The sequence below is a fragment of the Tursiops truncatus genome, chromosome 2, assembly GCF_011762595.2.
Source record: "Tursiops truncatus isolate mTurTru1 chromosome 2, mTurTru1.mat.Y, whole genome shotgun sequence".
NCBI classification, from domain to species: Eukaryota; Metazoa; Chordata; class Mammalia; order Artiodactyla; family Delphinidae; genus Tursiops; species Tursiops truncatus.
The window spans coordinates 34,292,502-34,317,721 of record NC_047035.1 but is presented as its reverse complement, the minus strand read 5'-3'; the positions used below and the strand labels follow the sequence as shown (position 1 = coordinate 34,317,721).

General features: G+C 43.8%; 1 protein-coding gene across 2 annotated transcripts; it reads left to right on the top strand.

Moving 5' to 3' along the window:
• Positions 1-217: 217 nt before the first annotated feature.
• RDH12 (retinol dehydrogenase 12) lies at positions 218-10,251 on the top strand. Of its 2 annotated transcripts, none has more exons than XM_004325588.4 (7): positions 218-451; positions 1,883-2,001; positions 2,480-2,635; positions 3,670-3,774; positions 4,608-4,817; positions 6,486-6,675; positions 9,433-10,251. In XM_004325588.4, the coding sequence occupies exons 1-7, from the start codon at positions 384-386 to the stop codon at positions 9,533-9,535; spliced, it is 951 nt and encodes a 316-aa protein (XP_004325636.1). In that variant the 5' UTR covers positions 218-383; the 3' UTR covers positions 9,536-10,251. The 2 variants fall into 2 exon arrangements, with proteins under 2 accessions (XP_004325636.1, XP_019777766.1); XM_019922207.3 differs by having other exon boundaries at positions 219-451; positions 9,347-10,251.
• Positions 10,252-25,220: the final 14,969 nt, after the last annotated feature.

Sequence of the window (25,220 nt, the reverse complement as noted above, 5' to 3'; positions counted from 1 at the left end):
TTGCAGGAGTGGAAGTGAGGGTGGTGGAGGGAACACATTCCCTAGATAAGAGAAATGACTGAGGGTGGGAAAGTTAGGGGCAGTTCTCCATCTCCCCTCATTCTCTTTGCCGGTAAGTGTGAGGCTCTGCTCTTTTCTCCATCCTTCTCTCCCAGGACTACATCTCCCAGCAGGCTGTGCTCTGACAGCTCTCGGATTTAAATAGGATTCTGGGCTACGCTTAGAGCCAGGCTGTTGCTGAACACCCAGGAGCGAGAGGAGCTGGAGGAAAGAGAAGCAGCAAGAAGCGGCCAAGAGTTGGAGCCAGACCAGGTGGAGCCCGAGCCAGAGTTGGAGTCAAAGTTGCTCTTGGTAAAGCAGCAGCAACTAAAGAAGTTGAAAAGATGCTGGTTTTCTTGGGACTGCTCACCTCCTTCCTTTCTTTCCTGTATGTGACAGCTCCATCCATCAGGTTTGTCTTAATTCAGTAACTCATTTAATAGTTTACAAAGCCCTGAATTGGGAGCCACGGAGCTTGTAAGAAGATGAGTTCTTAGCTGCTGAAGGAAGAGAAAGGGATGGAGGCCAAGGGAGAGAAAGTCAGGCAGGAAAGGCAGGAAGGAAGGAGGTAGTTATGAATATTGTGGTGGGAAACGAGAAGGAAGCACCTGGGGCTGGGAGAGGAGGGGCGGGTTTGAATTTTGATGCTAGTGGAAGGCTGAGTGGATGACTCTGTTAAGTAGCTTGACAGACATCTTATGGGGGAGTCCTTGCTCTTTCACTCCATTCCCTTGGGTTCCTCTGAAGGTCTCCCTTTCTTCACCGTCCCTAGTCAAGGTGGCCCTGCTGCATTATGGTGGGTGGTCATTGCCGAGGGACTCAGTTGTTAAGTACCAGGCATCTGGGGAAGGGAACACACTCTCTTCCCTTTGAGACTATCCTCAACTAACGTTTTGGGTTGGCTCTTTTGCTGTGGAAGATTTCTAGAGATGTCAAAGAAATGTGTGTTATGAGTAGAGAACTTTTAAATTCTTGATGATAAAGAAGGTTAAATGGACATATCAGAGACAGAGTGTTGCTCTAGGTCCCGTCATAGAAAGCTGGGTTTGGGTTCCAGTTTTGCCACCATTAGCAAGTGACTTGAACTTCTCTGAGCCTCAGCTTTCTCCACTGTAATGTGGGGATAATAACAGAGTGGTTGAGAGAATTAAATTCCCTTGGAAAATGCCTAGCCTAGTGCTTGGCAGTTGGATGATGCTCAGGTGATGTTAGCTTTACTTCCTCCCGTCCTATTTTTGGGAACTTATCAAGTCAACTCTATGTAAAAGGATGCTCTCTGCACAGAGGTCTGAACAAGGGAGGTTTTCTCTCTGTGCATGGATGGCGAGTATGAAATCTCTAGTGGGATGGCAGAATATTCTGGCTCTCTAAAACTGGAGAGGCAGCCCAAGAGCCGTAGGGACCCTGGAGGTGCTGTTCATCAGTTACTCACCATTGATGCTTATTGAAGGTGAGGGGTCAGGACCACTGATTCCACTAATGCCCATCCCCCTCGTGTTTTAAGGGCAGGATAGAGAAGGAAGATGACCTCTGGGAACCTCTAGAGATAGGAGCGAGGTATCTTTGTTGTTTAACAAGGAACCATTGGCCCTGGCTCAAGAGAACTTATTCTGTTTGCCCACATGATCATTTGTAGCTTCCGGGCACGTGACCTCCCTAGCTGAGCTGATAAGCAGGAGACTGCCTTGCCCACTGGGGAGACGCTGTCCCCTGAAGATTAGCTTCTTTAAGTCTCCTGACAGCAACAAAAAGAAATCCCTCTTTGAGGCTGGGTGGATTTTATGTATCTCAGTCTGGGATTGGAAAGGATGGTGCATAAATGTTTTGTTTCTCTTGCCTGTAGGAAGTTCTTTGCTGGTGGGGTCTGTGAAACAAACGTGCAGCTTCCCGGGAAGGTGGTGGTGATCACCGGTGCCAACACAGGCATCGGCAAGGAGACAGCCAGAGAGCTTGCTCGCAGAGGCAAGTCCTTCCTTTCCATTTCCACAGGGCGGCACCTCCTGTCTTTCTCACTAGGAACTCTACTCATGTTCCCTTATCTTTCCTCCTGGGCTTAGAAATTCTGGTCAGGAACTCAAGGAACCTGGGATTCAAGTCCAGCTGTGACACCAACTTACTCTGTGGCTTAAACTTTCCTTCCTTCCTGCTCCTTCCCTATTTATATAAAGTAAGGAAAACAATGATGTCCGTGTATAATATTGGTCAGGTCAGTTATTCTAAAAGGAGATCCTAAGCCATGTAAAATATCAGGGTGTAAAAACCAGGGTTCCCAGCCTGGGGTTAAGCTGATAGCAAGGAGAACCTGGAAGCGGCAATTTAGCCACTCACTGCTTTAGGGATGGTGCGGGGAATGCTCTGTCCACCAGTCCCAAACTCACTTCCTAGACTCTTCTTCAGCCCAGGGTCTGAACACATTGCTGCCTGTTTGTTTTGGCCCCAGGAGCCCGAGTATACATTGCCTGCCGAGACGTACTGAAGGGGGAGTCTGCTGCCAGTGAAATCCGAGCTGATACAAAGAACTCCCAGGTGCTGGTACGGAAACTGGACCTAGCTGATACCAAATCCATCCGAGCCTTTGCTGAGGGCTTCCGGGCAGGTGAGGCCCTGGGGGTTAGAAAGGCAGGAAGCTGGGTGTGGGAGTGGCTGTTCCACCCTGGACCAGCTCCGGCCTTTGCATCAGACCATCATGGATTCCACCGCACAGGTTCTGCCACACAAACCAGCAGGGCAGGGAATTGGCGCGGGGATGGCGGGTGGACAGGCTGGGCAGGATCCTTTTCACCTCCTTGCCTCAGCAGTGGGAATGGTGGAGATGACAGCTCCCTGCCTGGGCTTGTACCTTGCCATCGAGGTGTGGCCCTGATGCCACTCTCCTCTTTCATCCTGAGAATCAAACTTCTGTGGCCGTAGGCACAAGGGGAAGTTGTGCTGCTGCCAATATTCTTCTGTATCATGGAAAATGACCATCTTCTGTCAAGGACTATGAAATCCATGAGGGACAGGAACCATGTCTGCCTTATTTTACCACTGTATGCCCGGTGCCCAGCCCAGCTCAGAGTCAGTACTAAGTACACATTTGCTGAATGAATGGATGAATGAATGAATGGTGTCCAGGAAGATAACAGCAACTAAAATTAGAAACCCAGGACTTCCCTGGTGGTGCAGTGGTTAAGAATCCGCCTGCCAATGCGGGGGACACGGGTTCGAGCCCTGGTCCAGGAAGATCCCACATGCCGCGGAGCAACTAAGCCCGTGTGCCACAACTACTGAGCCTGTGCTCTAGAGCCCGCGAGCCACAGCTACTGAGCCCACGTGCCACAACTACTGAAGCCTATGCACCTAGAGGCTGTGCTCCACAACAAGAGAAGCCACCACAATGAGAAGCCCGCACACCGCAATGAAGAGTAGCCCCTGCTCGCCACAACTAGAGAAAGCCCATGTGCAGCAACAAAGACCCAACGTAGCCAAAAATAAATAAATAAATTTATATATATATATAAAATTAGAAACCCAATGACAGTGGCTACTGAATATCACTGAGATAGGTCCAAACGCAAGGAACAAACACTCAGGACTGGCAGCTAGCTGACTCCTTGCTAACCACATGGTCTCCTTGGTTGTGCTCTTTAGAGGAAAAGCAGCTTCATATTCTGATCAACAATGCAGGAGTGATGATGTGCCCATATTCCAAGACAGCTGATGGCTTTGAAACCCACCTGGGAGTCAACCACCTGGGTGAGTATCTTAGAGTGAGTGAAAAGCGAGGCATATGCCATCATGTTCTCTGTAGGGAGATGACCCTGTACCAGTGCTGAGGATCTCCACTGGTCCTCATAGAGACCAAGATTCTGCTAGACTGGAGGTATTGGTTTTTCTTTCACTATCTCTCTCCTAACCAGTACAAAAAAGAGAGCTTATCCTACTCATACCGTTAAGAAACCCCAAACATAGGAGATACCAGGAAGAAGAAGGTCCTTCTTGAATGGGACTGTGGTAATGCAAGACTTGCCAAGCAGGGTCAGGAGTGGGGGTGAAGTCCGTGTTTGGCTGGAGGGGGGGTCATATCTATAACTGAGGACCAAGCAAGCAAGGGTTGGTCCATCGTGGAGGCAGACCTTGAGGACTTGAGGTATGAGAGAGGCTAGTGTTCACAGCTCGAGGCAATGGCTCTAGTGAGGGGATCACAGAACAGGTTCTCTGATCCTCAGCAAAAGTTATTTTCCCTGACTATTCCAACCTTCCTTCTGTACATGCCCACAGTTGTGTGATCATAACCAGACGGGGGATGTCAGAAGCTAGCAGTTGCTCCTGACCGGGGCAAGGAAACAGGAACAAATAACAACAGATTATGTATATATTGCCTTACCTGGAGTCCAGCTCTGGCCCTTGCCTTGAGGACTCCACTAACTCAGACTGACTGACCATTAACACTGTTACTCATGGTATCAAAATGTTCACACCCAGAAGATAGTGAGCTAGTGATGAAGCCCTGTCATACATCAGCTCCCACACCCCGAGCCCAGGCTGCTGTTCCACTCTTCAATCTCCTCTGCTGGCTCTCCTCACAGGCCACTTCCTTCTCACCCACTTGCTCCTGGGGCAGCTGAAGGAGTCCGCTCCTGCACGGGTGGTGAACCTGTCATCAGTGGTCCACCATGCTGGCAAGATTCGCTTCCATGACCTCCAGGGTGAGAAGTCCTACAACCGGGGTTTTGCTTATTGCCACAGCAAGCTGGCCAATGTGCTCTTTACTCGTGAGCTGGCCAAGAGGCTCCAAGGTAAGTCTAGAGAAAGGGCCAGGGTTAAGAAGCAGGGGCTTCAGTCCAGATTAGAGGTTCACAGAAACTTCTGAAGTCAGGATGTCAAACGTGCACATTTCAGTGGCAGCTCTGTGCACTAAGGAGAATGAGGTTATAAAACTGAGTAAAAACAGAGTCCTTGCCCTTGGGAAGCTTAAAACTGGACAGAGGTCAGGAACCTATAAACCTTATGTGCTTTGTCACATCTTATTTCATATTTATCATCTCATCTGATTTTTCACAACAACCTCTTGCAACAGGCAGAGTAGGTATTGTTTTCACTATTTTATGGGTCCAAACTGAAGTCCAAGAAGCAGCCGGCCCAAGATTATATGGCAAGTGAAGGAGTGAGGACTGGAAAGTGGGGACTCTGCTTTAAACCAGGTGCTTCCTTTGCTGTGCCAGTTGCTGAGGTTTACAGGGTGAGCTGAGCTACAGAGCCGCCACTCACTGCCTGGAGTCAGGGTTTCAGATACTTGGGTCTAAGTTCTTGCTCTACCACATAGTAGCCACGTGTGTCTACAAACATGTCCCTTTGACCTCCCTTGATTTCTCCCCTCAGCTGTAAAATGAGGTGAGGCCATTCTTGATCCTATGATTCTGTGCTGCCCTGGAGTTTTTGCTGAGCTTCTGACACTGACATCTGTGAATCTGGAGGACCGTTTGCTACAGTGAATAAGCCAGAGTTTGGGGAAAATGGTATTTACTATCAGAATGCAGAAAGTAGAAGAATAGGGTAATCATTTAAATGAATACTAATAATGACAACAATAATTGAGAGTTTGTGTGTGCTGTATACTATCTGTGTCTCAACTCATTGAATACACTATTCCTATGAGGTAGGTGCTATGATTTTTCCCCTCCCTACAAAAGAAGAGGTAGGCGCAGATATCTTGAGAAACTTGCCCGAGCAAGATATATTAATTCCGAGGCGAGCCAGGATTCAACTCCAGGCAATCTAGCTCAGAAGTCTATGCTCTTTACTCTACATCGAGGTTCAGACCTTGGCCCTGCAACCAGCCAGGTGTGACCTTGGGCAATTTACTTAACCTGTCTGTGATGAGAACTCGGTTTCCTCAGCTGTAAATGGGCTTCTTAATATTACCTACCTCATGAACCTCTTTGAGAGTCAAATGAGATAACACTTAAAACATGTAGCACAGCCCTTGTACGTAATAAGTACTAAAAACAGTGGAGGCGGCAGGGGTGTCTTGGGGGCATGTTAACTCTCATCATTTCCATCAACACCCCTCAATCTACACCTCATGAAATGTGCTTGCCCGGCAAATGCAATTCACAACAAGGTCCTAGCTTCCTACCTTCTAACAGGATTGCTGCCCCTAAGACCCTCCAATAGAAATTCCAAAGATACCATTTAAGCCACAGATTAAGATGACACTAAAATAGAAGGATGTTCAACCAAGCATTCCTTTTGGAGCATAGAAGGCTGAGAAGGCTGTAGATCTTTCTGGATAAGATCAATTAATTACGCATGAGATTCTACCTGGCTAGAGGTGGTGTCTTCTGAACACTGGGGTTCTGTTTCCCAAGTCCTTTCTTCTCAATCGTGCATGTTGCTGCAGGAGATGAGCTGTTTCCCCGGCCTCGGAGTGTGTCTCTGGTCTAACTGTGCCCTTTTTGCCCTAGGCACGGGGGTCACCACCTACGCAGTGCACCCAGGCATCGTCCGCTCCGAACTGGTCCGACACTCCTTCCTGCTGTGCCTGCTCTGGCAGCTCTTCTCCCCCTTCCTCAAGACGGCAAGGGAGGGGGCCCAGACCAGCCTGCACTGCGCCCTGGCTGAGGGCTTGGAGCCCCTGAGCGGCAAGTACTTCAGGTGCGCAGAGGCCGCATGCGTTCTCCCCATCACCTGTGTGTATGGTGAGGCAGGCATAGGACTCCCTGGGCTTTGCACCCGCAGTGGCCAAGTTTGTGCCTGATGGGGGAATCCAGGTTCATGTTGGGCCAGTAGACCAAATGCTGTTACTTTTCTAAGGAAACTTACATTTGAAACATGGCAAAAGTTGGTTTTATGGCTCTGTTTCAAACCTGTGTGCCACATTTCCAGGTAAGCCTTTGTAGAGCCTTTTTCTCTTCCTTGAAGCTTTTGGCTGACTTCCTTCATGAATTTTTAAATGACACATAGCACGAAACTCCAGGGCAAAGTCACCTGTCCCTAGTGTGAACTCTAGGGACACTTCTCCCAAAGCTGCGAAGACTGGCACTATCTGTTGGAACATAAAAATAGACATTTTGATGTTGAGGTTTATCACAAACTCAATGGGCAATCAGAGTCTGGGAATATAGGGAAGCCCAGGATTACATTTCTTTCCATTCCATGACTTGATCCAGCCCAGTCTGCTTTTCTGTCCCACTTTGTTCAAGACGGTTCACTGGTACACCATTTATTAAGGGAAGCATTGGAAATAGCCTCAGTGTCCAACAATTGGGGAATGGATAAATGATCATAGCTAATGTTGCTTGAGCTCTTACAACATGTTTGGCACTCTTCTAAGTTTTACGTGTATTAATTCGTATAATCATCACAACTCTGAAAGGTAGATCGTATTATTGTCCCCATTTTACAGATGAAGAAACTGAGGCACAGAAAAATTAGCTTGCTCAGGGTCATATAGTTTATAAGTGGTAGGCCTGGGATTTAAACCCAGGCAGCCTGGCTCTAGAGCCGTGCTGTTCAGTGTGGTTGCCACTAGCCATATATGGCTACCGAGCACTTGAGATATGGCTAGTCCAATCTGGGACATACTGTGCGTGTGAAATGTACAGCAGATTTTGAAGACATAGTGTGAAAAACAGAAATGTAAAATAGCTCATTAATTTTTGTATTGATTACATGCTGAAATAATTTGGCTATGTTGGGTTAAATAAAATATACTACCAAAATTAATTTCACCTATTTCTCTTCACTTTTTAAAAAAATACTTTAAAATTTCTATTGGGAAATTTAAAGTTACACATGTGGTTCACATTTGTAGTTTGCATCATATTTCTACTAGACAATGCCGCCCTGGAGTCTGGGTGTTTAACACCCCTCCTTAATCATGTGATAAAATATAATACAGTCACTATATAAAAGTATTTTTGAACAATATTCAATTAATGGGAAAATGTTAGTGATATAATATTATCAGAAAAAAATGAAATATAGAACTATATAATTATTCACTGTACATGCATAGAAAACAGTCTGAAAGGATACACAGCAAACTACTACACAGTAGTAGTTACTTCCAGGGAGTTTGAGGAAGAGTCGGGGGGTGGGGGGCAGTGTGAAGGAGGATTTTAACCTTTTACTCCAGGTATTCCTTTATTATTTAAAAATAAATTTTAAAGATTATATATTAATTCATTACTTGTAAAATTAAAATTGTACACTTTTAACAAGAGAAAGATATCCTCCCCAAACTAGGTACAGTATGATCCCAGTTTTTTTTAAATTAATTTTTAAATTTTTAAAATTTATTTTTGGCTGTGTTGTGTCTTCATTGCTATGCGTGGGCTTTCTCTAGTTGCAGCGAGGGGGGCTACTCTTCGTAGTGGCACACAGGCTTAATTGCGGTGGCTTCTCTTGTTGCAGAGCACGGGCTCTAGGTGTGTGAGCTTCAGTAGTTGTGGCTCGCAGGCTCTAGAGCACAAGCTCAGTAGTTGTGGTGCATGGGCTTAGTTGCTCCGCGGCATGTGGGATCTTCCCGGACCAGGGCTGGAACCCGTGTCCCCTGCATTGGCAGGAGGATTCTTAAGCACTGTGCCATCAGGGAAGTCCAAAACTTCTATTTAAAGAAAAACACCATGACCAGTGTGCTCTGCCCCAGCCCCCCTCACCTGCTCACCCCAAAACAAAACAGGGGTGCTTAGTCGGGTTCATGGGACACAAGGGGTCTGTGGATAGAATTTAAGGGGTCTTCAAACCTGGATGGAAAGATAATTTCATCTTTAGTTTCACTAACCTCCATCTGAAATTTGCCATTTCCTTTGATTATGAATGTAGGAAGTGAACTGCAGTAGTAGTGATACTTGGTGACTTTGTCCCCAAGAAAACTATAAATAATTTCATGCCACATTGCAATTGTTGCAGTTACCTCAGGATGTCACTTCTCGCCAATACTTTGAAATCCGGTAGTGATTGGACCCAGTGCTAGCTCTTCTAATAGAACACATTACTATACCACACATTGTTTTTAAAATATTTTATACTTTATATAAGATAGATAACCCTCAAGGACTTACTGTATAGCACGGGGAACTCTACTCAGTATTCTGTGATAACCTATATGAGCAAAGAATCTAAAAAAGAATGAATATATGTATATGTATAACTGAATCACTTTGAGGTACACCTGAAACTAACACAACATTGAAAATCAACTACACTCCAATAAAATTAAAATTTTTTAAAAGTCAGTACAAAAAAGAAAAGGAAATATTTTAAAACTGCATTTCAATACAGTTAGTTTCTTTTTATCTAATGTATTTTATTACACATTTAGAAATATATTCTGAAGAAGAGGACATAAACTTTTCCAGACTGTCCATTTTCACTCCTGGATGTTCACCCCCTTTCTATGCCCTCCAGTGACTGCAAGAAGACTTGGGTGTCTCCAAGGGCCCGGAATAACAAAACGGCTGAGCGCTTGTGGAACGTCAGCTGTGAGCTGCTGGGAATCCAGTGGGAGTAGAGCTGGTGGAATAGGCACAGCTGTATGAGGCTCAGTCCACGCCATAAGGAAAGGGGACCGAGGAGAAGGCCCACCCTGCAGGATTGTCCTGGCTGGCTGCTGTTGCGAATCCTGCCCTGCTCTGATACTCCTGACCCTTCTAGAAATCTTCGCACACCCAACCCTCTCGTGAGGCTGGCTCATGGCACGAGACAGTCACACCTACAGAGTATTCTGCTCCAAGACTTGCAGAGTCGGCCACCCTCTCGGACCAGGAGGACTGGGCAGATGCCAGGCTGGGCACAGGGATGGCAGAAGAACCTGGGAAATTGGGTCAATTTCCTTACCAAGACCAGCTAGCACGCCCAGCTGAGGTGACAGGAGCATCAACGTCACTTCTTTCCAGGGACTATAGACTCAAAAACTCTTGACTGATCTCTTTCCTCTTTGAAACATTAATCTGGAGTCTGGACCAACTCAGGAAAATCTTGGCTCAAACTTGGCCAATTTTAGTTCCTTCCTCTGAGCATCCTGGAGCAACGATGTAAAGCTGGACCTTCCTGTTTTCTTTTTCCAGTACTTTAAAAAAAATTAAAAACAGATTTTTTCAGCTTTACTGAGATATAATTAACATATTGTGTAAGTTTGGACCGTCCCATTTTCAATGTAGATGGTTTCTTTTTCTAAAGAGTTCCCTTTTACCTCAATCTTTAGAGAAAATAAAGACTGCACATTCACCTTATTGCCTTATTTATTCCCTCAGGGTAGCAAGGGAGAAATGAAACCAAGTTGTTGTTTTTGTTTTGTTTTGTTTTGTTTTATTATTTATTTATTTATTTGGCTGCACCGGGTCTTTGTTGCTGCGTATGGGATCTTTGTTGTGGCGTGCAGGATCTTTAGTTGCAGCATGTGGGATCAAGTTCCTTCACTGGAGATCAAACCCGGGCCCCCTGCATTGGGGGCACAGAGTCTCAATCGCTGGACCACCAGGGAAGTCCCAAAACCAAGTTTAATGAGTACTATCTCACCCTACCCAGCCACCCATAACCTTCTTATAATATCTCCTCTGGGTGCAGAATAAGATGGTTCAGTTGAGTATTTTCTCCAGTTTCTTCCAGCTCTCACATTTGATTATCTAAGAAGTGATAGGAGTGACTTAAATTATACAGATGCTGAGCTTCACTATAGATTAAGCCCAGAGGTAGTAGAGGACTTCATTTAATTTGGTACACAGATGCAGAAAAACCAAGCTCTGATAAACCCTCCTCTGCCTAAAATCATAGCTCTTTTCTCTTTTGGCCTCCCTGCTCTCCTCTGCTGTGGCCTTGGGTGACCTGTTTCTTGCCTTAAGTGCTGAAGTTCTCCAAGAAGAGCAGAGAGACATGCCAAATCTTTTAGCCAATTGACCCAAGAAGTTATGTTATTGCTTCCAGTTTGAAAGCATCCAAAGGGCATGTGGTGACAAAAATTCCCTTTCCTTCCATAGCAAGTAGACTTAAAAAACAAACAAAAAACCATTTTACTATGGAAATTTTCAAATAGATGAAAGTAAAGCAAATAGTATCATGAAAAACCCCACGTACCTACCTGTCACCCAGCTTCAACGTTGTTAACATTTTGTCAATCTTGTTTCATCTATTTCCCCCATAACATTTTTTGGGGGGTTGGGTAGATATTTTATTTTTAAAATTAATTTATTTTATTTTTGGCTGTGTTGGGTCTTCGTTGCTGTGCACAGGCTTTCTCTAGCTGCGGCGAGCAGGGGCTACTCTTCGCTGTGGTGCGCGGACTTCTCATTGTGCGGCTTCTCTTGTTGCCGAGCACGGGCTCTAGACGCGTGGGCTTCAGTAGTTGTGGCACAAGGGCTTAGTTGCTCCATGGCATGTGGGATTTTCCTAGACCAGGGCTGGAACCTGTGTCCCCTGCACTGGCTAGGCGGATTCTTAACCACTGTGCCACCAGGGAAGCCCAAATACAGTAATTTTAAACAAACGTTGCCAAAGGGGAAAGGGAAGGGGGAAGGACAAATTAGGAGTATGAAATTAACATATACAAACCACTATATATAAAATAGGTAACAACAAGGATTTACTGAATAGCACAGGGAACTATATTCAATATCTTGTAATAACCTATACTGGAAAAGAATCTGAAGATGTACACCTGAATCTTACACAACATTTTATTTATTTATTTTTAAATTTTTAAATAAATTTATTTATTTTATTTATTTATTTTTGGCTGCTTTGGTTCTTCGTTGCTGTGCGTGGGCTTCTCATTGCGGTGGCTTCTCTTGTTGCGGAGCATGGGCTCTAGGCGCGCAGGCTTCAGTAGTCGTGACACACGGGCTCAGCAGTTGTGGCTCATGGGCTCTAGAGCGCAGGCTCAGTAGTTGTGGCGCATGGGCTTAGTTGCTCTGTGGCATGTGGGATCTTCCCGGGCCAGGGCTTGAACTTGTGTCCCTTGCATTGGCAGGTGGATTCTTAACCACTGCGCCACCAGGGAAGCCCTAACACAACATTTTAAATCAACTGTAGTTTAATAAATAAAATTAAAAAACAAAAACAAATATAGTCATTTTTATCAAATTGGAATCTTCTCTCTCTAGAACATCTTTTTCAGAGAACAGAATGCTAACAACATTCAAAAGATTGTTCTTTAAAATATATGGAATCCTTAGAGTGTGTGTGTTTGGAATCCTTTGGGCTATTACATTTTATACTTTTTTGTTTGCCAGATTACTTGCTAGTATGATTGGCTTAATGAAGTTCATCCGATTCTTGACTTGTATCAAATATCTGAAGTCTGAAATTTGAAAAACCTCTTTGTATTTTTTCTAAGAGACTCAGAGAGCTTGGGGCCAATTGCTGGGGGCAGGGGGCTGATAGCCTCAGTCTGGAGTACAGGGGCTGGGGAATGGCAACTGAGCAGGGCCTAGGACTCAGGACCAAGATAGAAGCTTGAATATAGAATCCTCAGAGTCTGTGAATGCTAGAAGGGGCCCGTCTAATTTGGGGAGGCAGATGAAAGCAATCTGAGTGGGAATCTGACATCCAAGAGGGAAGGACAGCCTAATGGCCTTAGGAACTTTGTAAGATGATGGCTGACCTTAAGGTCATGGTGTTTGGTGGAGAAATACTTCCTCTTGAGTTTTAGGGCAGGGGTTGGGGAAGATGGCGTTCCCTGCGTTATCACCTAACCCTGGTCTCTGGAAAACACAGAAATTGCCCCAATTCTGCTCCCCTAGTCCTAACTTCCATACTGTAGATTCCCTCACTTCCTGAAGAATGACTCTACTTGAAACATGCCTCCTTTCCTGCCATCCTAGGCAAGTGGCATAGCTTAACCAGTTCAAGGAGGTACAGGCTGGAGGTGGTTACTCCTGACCACAATGCTATGCTGCTTCTCATTGAAAGAAGTCTGTGAAATATTATTTGGCCAGGGAAAATATTTTAAATTGGAAGTTTTCTCTCCTATCAAATTTTCGGATGCGTTTATACCTAACAGCAGTGATGCCAACTATGGGAGAGCTGAGAAGCAAAGAATGCAAAAAAACAGAAAACAAAACAAAACAAACAAAAAAGCCCAAAGAGGTGTGGGTATTGATTTCACATTTTGTTGATATTTTCGGGCTATCAGGCAATCATTGTTTCTCTTTCTCCCTTGTTCAGACTCCGGACTCCGTCACTGCTCGTGGCCTCCGGGTGCTCCCATGAGACAGCCTCCCTCAGCACTACTCCCCTTTTGGAATCCTCTCATGCACAGGCTTCATCTTGCTTCTGTGTAGCTCCCTGCCCAGCACCAAAAATGTTGTCTCATATGTTCAGCCTGGGCAAGGAATAAGTACCAGCCTTGGCCTCTTGCTATGTTTCCTGAAGAGACTTGCCCCAAGGTCACCACCACACAAGGGAAAGGCCTTGGCTCAGCACAGACAAGGCTGGGAATCCAGTGGCTGAGTCACCCTTCCACTTTCCCATCTCTGCTCCCTAGATTCTCCCATGACCACAGAGCCATCTGCCTTCCAGTCTGTGTGTGCTATAAATATGGCTTCCAGGCTTCCTGGCTTCCTGGAAGAGTGCTCCTTACAGTACAGGAGACAAAATCATGGATGAAGGCCCAGGAATGACAGTCACCGTGGATTTCTCTGCTCCTGGGTGTCTCTCCAGCTGCCCCAGGTCACTGCCTTCACTATTCCTGGTTTCTGTTATGCTTTGAGACTCTCAGCCAGCCTAGCCCAGGTGAGGAAAATCTTTCCCTTTGGCTCCACTGAGATTGGCTTACATTTCTTAAAAGTAAAACTTGTCTGGGAAACTAAAGGGAAAGGAAATCAAAGAGACATATGAAAATTGAGAAGCAAACAGTTCCAGACCACGGATTACCTAAGCGATGACTAGCTGCCGCAGATGACCTTAGCTGGCACTTGGTCCTTATCCAGTTCAAGTCTGTGCTATGTGTCACCATGCCTTCAAGCCCTGGAGGATCTACCTTGTGTGTTTGGCCTCTTTTACAAGACAGACACCCACTTTGAGCATCTTAGGCCAAAAAAAAACATGGAATATTTTGCTCATAAATTCAAAGACGGGTTGAAACTGAGAAGTGGGAAAGGGCAGGGATAGATCTCAGAAGTAACTAGAACTCAAGAATCAAGATCCCTATATATGTGCCTTTCTCTGGATGTGGGCTTCATTTCAGAGTAAGTGGCAAAACACTCGGCTGTTGAAAACTCTCAAGCTTTACACCTTGCGGTTTTTACCATTGAAGAGGCACTGCAGCTATTTTCTATTTTTAGTATTTAAAGAATCTCAGGTTTGGCTTGGGTCTGATGCTCACTAGGAAGCATTCAGCTATGGTGGGGGGGGGAAGAGTCATGTAAGAATGTGACAGCTGTAGAGGTCGCATTTCAAATCAGGGAGAAAAGAGTAGACTGTTCAATAAATGATGTTGAACAAATAGCTATCCAGGGACTTCCCTGGTGGTGCAGTGATTAAGAATCCGCCTGCCAATGCAGGGGACATGGGTTCGAGCCCCAGTCCGGGAAGATCCCACTTGCCATGGAGCAACTAAGCCCGTGCACCATAACTACTGAGTCTGCGCTCTAGAACCCGCAAGCCACAACTACTGAGCCCACGTACCACAACTGCTGAAGCCTGCGTGCCTAGAGTCCATGCTCCGCAACAAGAGAAGCCACCGTGATGAGAAGCCTGCGCATCACAATGAAGAGTAGCTCCCACTCACTGCAACTAGAGAAAGCCCACATGCGGCAATGAAGACCCAATGCAGCCAAAAAAAAAAAAAAAAACCTAAAAGTATTAGAAGAAAATATAGGAGTATATCTTTTTTTTTTTTTAATTTTATTTATTTATTTATGGCTGTGTTGGCTCTTCGTTTCTGTGCGAGGGCTTTCTCTAGCTGCGGCAAGTGGGGGCCGCTCTTCATCGCGGTGCGCAGGCCTCTCACTATCGCGGCCTCTCTTGTTGCGATGCACAGGCTCCAGACGTGCAGGCTCAGTAACTGTGGCTCACGGGGCTAGTTGCTCCGCGGCATGTGGGATCTTCCCAGACCAGGGCTCGAACCCGTGTCCCCTGCATTGGCAGGCAGATTCTCAACCACTGCGCCACCAGGGAAGCCCTATAGGAGTATATCTTTAAGATCTTAGAAGAGGGAAGGTCTTTTTGAGATATGAAAAGCAAAAAGCATACAGGAAAAGAGGGATACAACTAAAAAACACACCAAAAATTAAGTTAAAAGTCATGATGTTGATGGGTATTCTTGTAATTCAGGTCAGGTATCCTGGGAAATAGACTCTGAGATGGACATTTGCACACAGGGAGTTTGTGGGGAGTTCTCTTGGGATCAATACCTATGGGGGAGTGATGGAAGTAGGACTGGGCAAAGGGCAAAGTGGAACTGTGGTGCAGTCTCACGAAGGCTTAGACGATCCTGATCCCACAGGGAGCTCTGGAACTGAGTTGTCCTGAATTGAGGAAAGGAGGTTGACTTTTATTCCCCACACTGACCAGTCAGTGGATGTGGGCAGCTTCCAGGAAGGGGGCATGACCTGGGTGAAGGCAAGTTCTAGAGAGAGACTCAGCTGTGAGCTGTGAGCTACCTACGTTCCCAGCTTCTGGGGGAATGGGTGTATCGTTTCTGAAATGAATAAGATGGTTGGCACCCCACAGCATCTGTTACGCTGATACACAGATCAGAAAAAAGAGTAGTAATCACATTATATAAAGAACTTTTACCTCTCAATAAGAACAAGACATAGTACCCAACAGAGCACTTTGCAGAAGATATAAACAGGAAATATGCAGAAGAAATAAAAATGGTCAATACACCTTAGTAATGATCAGGGAACTACAAATCAAAACAAGATGTAATTTTTTAACGATCAGATTGTGAAAAATTAGAGAGCTTAACAAATTTTGGCAAAAGTCTAGAAAATAGATATTTTTATATACTGCTGGTATGAGTGGAAGAAATGGTGATGCCAATTCTACCCAGAGATCTACTTCTCAATATCTGCAATAACATTACTACCTGTGTGTAAGGAGGCATTGCTTGTACTAGAAAAGCAATGGAAACAACCTAAAAGTCCATCAATTGGAGAAAACTAAATAATCTTTGGTATAATCACACAATGAAGTAGTACATTTGTATTTGGGGTAATTAGTCCAAAAAGATGATTATACACACACACACACACACACACACACACACACACACACACACACACACATATTTATATAAATTGATGAGTTGCAGAATGATGAATATGTGCAGGTGATAAGATTTATATTTAAAAATTACACACATCTAACATGATACCATATATTTTCTATGGGTACATATATAAGTATGTAACAGTACAGAAAAAGGTCAAAAACTATATACAATGAACACACAAGAGAGGTTGCCCTTGAGAAGAATTATGGGAAATAATATTTCAATTAAAAAAAAGAATATTTTCATATTTTACTTGGAAATTAAAAATTAGTAGTTTCAGCAGATGCTGTTGGCTACCACTGTCACCATGGCCCTGATTAACCTATTGCAGTGTTCTCAACCCTAGCTGTATTTTAAAATATATAAAATGCCTTGGGACTTCCCTGGTGGCACAGTCGTTGAGAATCCACCTGCCAATGCAGGGGACACGGGTTCCAGCCCTGGCCCGGGAAGATCCCACATGCCGTGGAGCAACTAAGCCCGTGCGCCACAACTACTGAACCTGAGTGCCACAACTACTGAAGCCTGCGTGCCTAGAGCCCAAGCTCTGCAACAAGAGAATCCACCACAATGAGAAGCCCACACACTGTGCTGAAGAGTAGACCCCACTTGCAGTAACTACAGAAAGCCCGCGCGCAGCAATGAAGACCCAACAACGAAGACCCAATGCAGCCAAAAATAAATAAATAAATAAATTTATTTAAAAAAATATATATATAAAATGCCAATGCCTAGGTCTTACCTCAGATTCATGTTCTGTTCTTGGGCAAAGTTTTGGAAAGTGCTGGATGATTTTAATGTGCAGCTGGGGCTGTGAACTGCTGATCCAAGACAATCATGGTGAGCATATTTCCCTTGCAAGTGATTGGTTATGGAAAAAGCATGTGCCTCAATCATGGGGTATGGAAGCTTCTGGGAGAGGGCTTCCTCATTGACTAAAAAGTGAGACACAGGAAGAAATTTTCTGTCTTCTTCTGTTGGACATTGTCATGGCTGAATATGACATCTGAATCTACCACAATTATCTTGAGTCATGAGTGGAGCTGAGCTGGCCCAAAGACCAAACTCACATGCCGAAGATGGTAGAGGGAAAGATAGAAATAACCTGGGTCGCTGACGATAAAGCAGTGAGTCACCGAATTAGCCAAGACTGGATTGCCCTCCCTTAAGACTTGTTACATAACACGATAAATGGTCCTTATTGTTGAAGTCTATGTCCTAACTGACACAATAGTATTATGTTGAGCCATATAAAATTGCTGATATCTTACCATTTTTTACACCTACTTTTTTCCATCGTCACTGCGGATCCAAGGCAGATGTCTTCCTGACTTACTTTCATCACCTTCAATTTCCTTACCTGTTTCATTATATTTTTCTCCACCCCAAAGATCTGTCATCTTTCATTAATTTCAGTATCCACAGTGATAACTGATCTAACATCCTAGTACAGAGTCTTAATAGCTCTGCTATTCATTCACAGGTATTCATCCAAATTTTAATCTATATGTACAATCTATTTTTTCTACATATGGATGTATGATATCTCTTAGCCAAAACAATCAGCTGAGAAGATCAGAAAACATGTTGTACAACTTGTTCTGATAGAAGGTAGATTAACTGCTGTAACAAACAATGCTAAATTTTAGTGGCTTAATGCAAAAAAGTTTATTTCTTGCTCTTGTCATAGTCCAATGGAGGGAGCGGAGTGGGAAGGTAGCTCTGCTTCACATGGCTTTCAGCTCAATAAAATCACTGATTACGTGGTGTTAATCACCCAATATTTTGTGTTGTAATGGCAGTAGTTATTTAACTAAAGGATTAAAAAAATACAAAATGTACTTGTATTCAAAGTATATGCAATTTAAACATATTTTCATAAAAATGTAAATTAAAGAAATAAAAAAATTTTTTAATGTATTTATTTTTCTTCTAAAATATTTAAATTATCTATCAAAATTAAAAGGCAAAATATAAAACATTATAGAGATGAATATCAACATTTTAAATCAAAATTATTTAAATAAACTAATTTTTTGTTTTAAAAAATTTAATTATCTCTATGAATTTTTATAAAAATAAAACTATTCATGATTCTAGTGTTCAATGTCCCTTTAACCGCCAATGTAAACAATGGATATCATACTTCATGCATGTTTCCTCTACACCTACATGTCTATCAATTTAAAAGTAATATAAATTAATTATTTTGTAGCCTCCATTATACGTGTTGCACACGCACACATATTGAAATATGGAGAGACAAGAAAATAGACACTCAGCACTACTACGTGAAAATGATGCTCATTTTAATGCAAGTCTCCATTACGATCATGCTGAGAAAGAATTTGACAAGTTAATTAATTGTCTTTCCCCCAACTGCTTCCTCTCTTCAAATTCTGCCTGCACTCAGAAGCAGCAGCACAATCTACACACCTTGAGAGCATTTGGATGCAGTCAAGGTGTGTTCCCCTGGGGCTTAAACAATGTTAGTCATGGGAGCCGATGTCCAGGGTATCAGGTTGTATTATGTCAGAACTGAGCACCAGAGCCTAAGTAAAAGAGATCTCCACATATTCTTAAATATGTTTCCTATTCTCTAGCACTAGTATTTGAAAGTGTCCTGCACGTCCACTCAGACTCAGTTCCCTGATCTCCTCAACACTGACCTTTTCCTCCACCCCTCTTCATCTCCCATTCCCATGACAAGGACCACACCTGGGCACTTTGTCATCACATGAACTTGCTGCTTCTCAGATATCTTAACTTCCAACATCCCACTCCAACCACAACCTTCTGCTCCCCCAGTTTTCTCTCTTGTCAATTCCCTGTGCCATTATCATCCTGTCTAGCAAAGGCTAGAAGAATCCAACTCTCTGATTTCTACACGCCAAGAGTGCTGCTGGAGAAAATCACTCAACCTGGCAGACTGGAGCCACTATCAATCACTGGTCCTCAGTGTCAACTGGGCTTTCAGTGCTGCCTGATCACCTGTTCTTCCACAGTCAAGGATGGATCCAAGGAAGCTTATACAATTCATGGGATCATCTTTAAAAGAGTAATACACAATTACAGTTACAAAATTAGGTACAAAATTGGACTTTGATTTAGAATGAAGAAACCCATCACCCCCAACCAAAAGTAATTAGAGCCGTGGGAATTTAAGATCTTCTGAGATCTCTTTAGGTAATTTGACAGCAATGCTTGCATAAAAATGCCTTCAGAAGCAACTTGGCTTCCCCCCCCCCCCAACCTAGAATACAACTTCCAGCAACTCCCTTAACTCACAGGGGCCCAAGTAAGCTTCAAAAACTTCATAGTGAAAATGCCTCTTAGGTTACAATATGGAGAGGTTCACGTCCTCTCCATATTCTCAAGCCACTCCACCCAACAGCTCCCTTGAACTGTTAACAGTTGATTTCTCCTCTGATTTCATGGAGAACTGGGAAGCCATCAGTCTTAACTCCCTCAACTTTCTGCTACAAAACCAGCAAACTTGTCTATATCCCACTCATATTTTCTTCCTTGCCTCTTTCCACAGTAGAAGAGGTGTCACTCCATCCATGAAGATTGTTTAATCTTCATGTTGAGAATTTCTCTTAACATTTGTCTCCTTCTTTCATCAAAGATGAAGTTCATGTTTCTATTTGTTGCCCTCCTTGGCTCTTTGGGGGTGGTTTACAAGTAGAGCCATATGGAACCTAGAGACCCACACTTGCTCCCTTGGCTTCTGTGACCTGCATTCTTCTGGTTCTCCTCCTCCTTCTGGGACTTCTTTGCAGGTTCTTCTTCCTCTACTTGCCCCTTAAATTGTAGATACCTTCACGCCACCATTAGATCATTCATTTATTAAAAAGAACACACACACTTTGTGCCAGGATTGTTGCAAGCACGGGCGGTAGGAAGTGAGCCAGAGTGTTCCTGTTTCGGCCCTCACTACAAGGACATGTGGCAGAAATGCCCATGCTAGTCTGGGATGGAGGGAAGAGATCTAAGGAGACGTCCTAAACCAAGTAGCATACGCTTAACAAGACTTGTTCACTAGGTGAAGAGACGGTAAAAAGTGGTCCAGGCAGCAGGCTCAGAGGGGGCAAAGCATATATCACATCTGAGAAGCTGAAAGAAGGGAGTTGGGGGTGGAAGGTGAGAAATGAGAGGTAGGTAGGGATCCAGTAAGGAGGGGCCTTATGAGCCCTGGTGAGAATTTGGATTTTATTATTATTATTATTATATACATATATTTTTGGCCATACCACATGGCATGCAGGATCTTCCCTGACCAAGGATGGAACCCACGCCCCCTGTGTTGGGAGCTTGGAGTCTTAACCACTGGACTGCCAAGGAAGTCCGAATTTGGACTTTATTTTGAGGGCTACAGGAAGCCTCAACTACTACCCAAACTTGGTAACATCTCTGCTTCTACTTTTCCCCCTGACTAACCTGTGCTCCATTCTGCAGCCAAAGTGACCTTAAAATTTGTCACGTCACGTCACTCTCTTGCTTAGAACATTTTGGTGTCCTTCTATTATCCAATGGGTTAAATCCCAAACTCCTTAACAAGCTTACGGGACCCTACATGACCTGGTCACAGCACGCTGACCAGGCTCCAGCCTGATGCGATTTCTTTGATTTCTCTCAGTTAGATACTCTGTTGTCTCTGGACCCCTTTCTCCCGCTACTTGTATCCTGAGCATCATGTCTGCTGGGAAGCCTTCATTGGCCTCCCTCCAGTCTGTATTCAGTACTCCTTCCATGAGCTCTCATTTACACCCTGGACAACCTCTCAATATTTAATATATGAGACAATAGCAAGTGACCGGGCATCTTCTATGACTCTGTAAACTCCAGCATACAGCTCACAATATAACCTTAATATTTGTTGAATAAATAAGTGAACAAAAAATAAAATAGGGGATGTAGTCAATGTCTTCTACGATCACTTCTAGCTCTAAAAAGTACATAGTTCTTTGTAGGTACTGTCTGATGCAGGTGACTTAGGAACAGTTCAATAATTTACTTTTAAAAAGATAGTGGGAGTCAAATTTCTATTCATTGAGTTCCTATTTCCATTAAACTGGAGTAACTACTATATTGGATTTTTTCCCTCAGCTCAAAGGTTCTTAAAATATCAACACAGAAATGAAAAGAATCTTCTCAGCTTTTCTTTAAATATGTTCAATCTTGCCCATTTTCCCTACAAGCAAAGAATGTTTTTCTCTCTAAGGAAATGACTTCTATACTGGTAGTTTCCTTAAATGAACTATTTCCATTAGTTCAATCCAATTAAAAAATTCAGCTAAAGTTTACTGACAGCCCATCATGTGCCAGGCTCAGTCCTGGGGATATAAATAAGGCATTTGAACTTATAGTCATTTGACCAGCTTACAGTCTGGAAAAAGACTCTTGAACAGATAAATGTTTGTTTCACTTTCTCAACTATTTCTGGTTCAGGACATGCTATATTCTTTACAGTTTAATTCAAACATCTTTATTTACTAGTAAATAATGTGCAAGTAATTTGTGGGTGAACTCAAAGGTGAGCAAGAGATGATCCTTGCCTTTGAGGAGCTTATGGTCTATGAGGGAACAAAAGGACAAGTAAAAAAATGACTGTCAGGAAGGCAGAATAGGGGAGTTTTAAGAGACACAGAGGGTTAAAGGAGTAAGAGTCCACATCCATGGGGCGGGAGCAGAGAAGGAAGCGGGGAAGCAGAAAACAAAAATGTTCTCAGCAGAAGTGCCTTTTGAAAAGGGCCCTGAAGTACTGATAGAATTGATGTAGGCGCCTTATGTAAATGGAATCATATATTATTTGTCCTTTTGTATCTGGCTTATTTCACTTAGCATAATGAAAAGACAATTTTTATGTAATCAAATGTGTTGCTCATGAGTTTTTAAAATACACTGTAACAGGGCTTCCGTGGTGGCACAGTGACTAAGAATCCGCCTGCCAACGAAGGGGACACAGGTTCCAGCCCTGGTCTGGGAAGATTCCCACATGCCGCGGAGCAACTATGCCCATGCGCCACAACTACCGAGCCTGAGCTCTAGAGCCTTCAGGCCACAACTACTGAAGCCCGTGCGCCTAGAGCCCGTGCTCCACAAGAAAAGTCACTGCAGTGAGAAGCCCACGCACCGCAACGAAGAGTAGCCCCTGCTCGCTGCAACTAGAGAAAGCCCGCGCGCAGCAACGAAGACCCAATGCAGCCAAAAAAATTAATTAAATAATAAATAAAATAAATAACTAAAATACACTGTAACAAAAATAAAAGGACCATCAAAACCTAGAAAAACATGTTTGCAACATATATGACAAACAAAGGTCAAATGCATTACGGTGGTTACCAGGGGCTAGGGACAGTGGGGGGACGGATAGAGAGTTAGTGCTTAATGGGTACAGAATTTCAGTTTGGGAAGATGAAAAAGTTCTGGAGAGGGACAGTGGTGATGGTTGCACGACAATGTGAATGTATTTAATGCCACTGAACTGTACACTTAAAAATGGTTAAAATGGTAAATTTTTTGTTGTTGTTGTTATGGGCATTTTAACCACAATAATGACAATTAAATGTTTCAAGGATCCTTGGGTTTGCATCTGCTTAGAAAGACTTCCCACGCCTGAAGATGATAGAGTTGTTTATTCTTCTAGAAGTATTGTTTGTTAATATGGAGTTGGTAGGAGAACCAACTTTTGCATAGGTGTTTGAGGTGAAGAAAAGAGGCTTCTGCAACAGTCAGGGGAGAAAGTGACAAGGACCTGAAGTAAGGTGATGCAGTGGAAGGGCCAGTGTCTTCCGACTGGGAAAGTAGGATGAAAGGATTTGGCTTTCAACTCGATATATGCATGGAAGGTACTTGAATGTTTGTTGATCGAGAAGGGAACAGAAAGTCAATACAGAGAACACCTGAGGTTTCTAACCCAGGCAGCATGCACAATAGTAATAATAACATTAATTGATTGATACTAATATTCACTGACACAGGAAGATTAGGTTTGTGGGTGGAATAGGATGTGTTCCATTTTGGACATGCTACTATTTTTAGAGGCAGGCAGGTCAGCCATCTGGGTGAGTTCCAGAAAGCAATCAAAAGGTGGATCTGCTGTGGAAAAACATTAAGGGGGAGAAATTTGACTTGGAACCCAGCCAATCAAGATGATTGCTGAAGTTATGGGATTGTATGGGAGAGTATAAGAGTGTCAAGAGAGAATGGATAAGACCTTGAAGAATTTTAGCCCTTCAGTGGGATGAAGAGGAAGTATAGCCAGAGCAGCAAATAATCTGTAGAAAAGGTACTTGAAAGGGGCTTGACGAAAGGGTTTTAAAAACAGAAGACTGGAGGGTTGGGGTAGCGGAGGTGGTTAAAGAGTTCCAAGCAGAAATAAGAATGTGAAGAAATAGCGAGCAGGAAAGCGCTCCACCAAAGAAGCCCTTCAGTAAACCAGATGTTGAATAAATTTGTTGTAGAATCGGAGGTTTCAAGGATGGGTTAGTCAACATCATTACTGTGGAAGAGAAGATGATGGCCAAGAACAGGCCATTTCCCTCAGGGTAACTGTGACTATTGACATTTGGTTGCTTGAGCATGAAAAGTCTGACAGCATTTGATCTACTTCACTTAAGCTCCAGCCAAAGATATCCGGTAAATTTGGAATGTCTCAGGTTTCTAAACATAGTCAGCGTCCTCTATCCTAGGGTTAGGTTGGGTGTTCCAATTTCCTTTGTTGTGACGCATCTTTGTGCCAGATCCCAAACAGGTGGTTTCCAGTCTACCTTCATCATTACTTTTTGTTTGTTGTGTTTGTTTTTGAAGTTTTTTTTTTTTCTTTTTTTTTGCAGTACGCGGGCCTCTCACTGTTGTGGCCTCTCCCGTTGCGGAGCACACGCTCCGGATGCGCAGGCTCAGCAGCCATGGCTCACGGGCCTAGTCGCTCCGTGGCATGTGGGATCTTCCCGGACCGGGGCACGAACCCGTGTCCCCTGCATCGGCAGGCGGACTCTCAACCACTGTGCCACCAGGGAAGCCCTGTTTCTGAAGCTTTGTTAATTTTTTTAAATGAGAAATTGGATGAGATCATGTTTCCAGGGAAAGGTGATAATGGCAGCAATGTTACTGTCCATGGTTCAAGTATCATACTGCACATGTGTGCTGTCAGAGGGTGGCAAGAAAACTGTCTAAGCCCAACTTGAGTTCTACTTTCCCCAAAGACCCTACACCTGGTTTCAGAGTCACAGTTTGGTTGCTATTAAAAAGATACGTAGAATTAACAGCTTGAAAAAAACTTCAGAGTTCCATTTTTCATTCTCAGCCTGGCAAAGATATACAAAATTTGATAACTGTGGGAAAGCAGGCACTTGTCCTACAGTGCTGGTGGGAGAGTGAATTGCCACGACCTCTTTGGAAGGCAACTGACAATATTTACCAAATGCACATATCCTCTGACCCAGGGTATTCGAGACAAGATGATTCCCTGCAGCATAATCTGTTGTGGCAAAGATGGCAACAACCTAAAATGTCCATCAACAGAGACTGGTTAAATAATTATGGTGTGTCTTCACCACGAAATACTTCAGGTGTTACTGCTTCTTTATGCATAAAATAGCTCTGGAACTATACGTTAGAAACTGGTCACCCTGGTGGCCTCTGGGAGGGGACTGGGCTAAAGGGACAGGGATGGGAGGGACTTTTCATTTGCCTTCTATACCTGATGAATGCATAACCTACCTCCACCCACCACTCTGAATGAAGCAAGACAGTTTCCTGGTGGCAGAGAGTACACTAATGGTTTTTAACATATTAGGAATCTTGAGATAAATCCTAACCACAGTCCTGAGTTATGATGGGAATCATTTAGAGAAGTTCAGGAGTTGAAGGCCATCTCATGTTTCCCACCCACCTTTTCTCTCCACACAGAACACAAGGCATGAAGAAAGGGAAGGATAAGAGCAAGACAGCACAAAGGAGCCATGAAGCCAAGAAC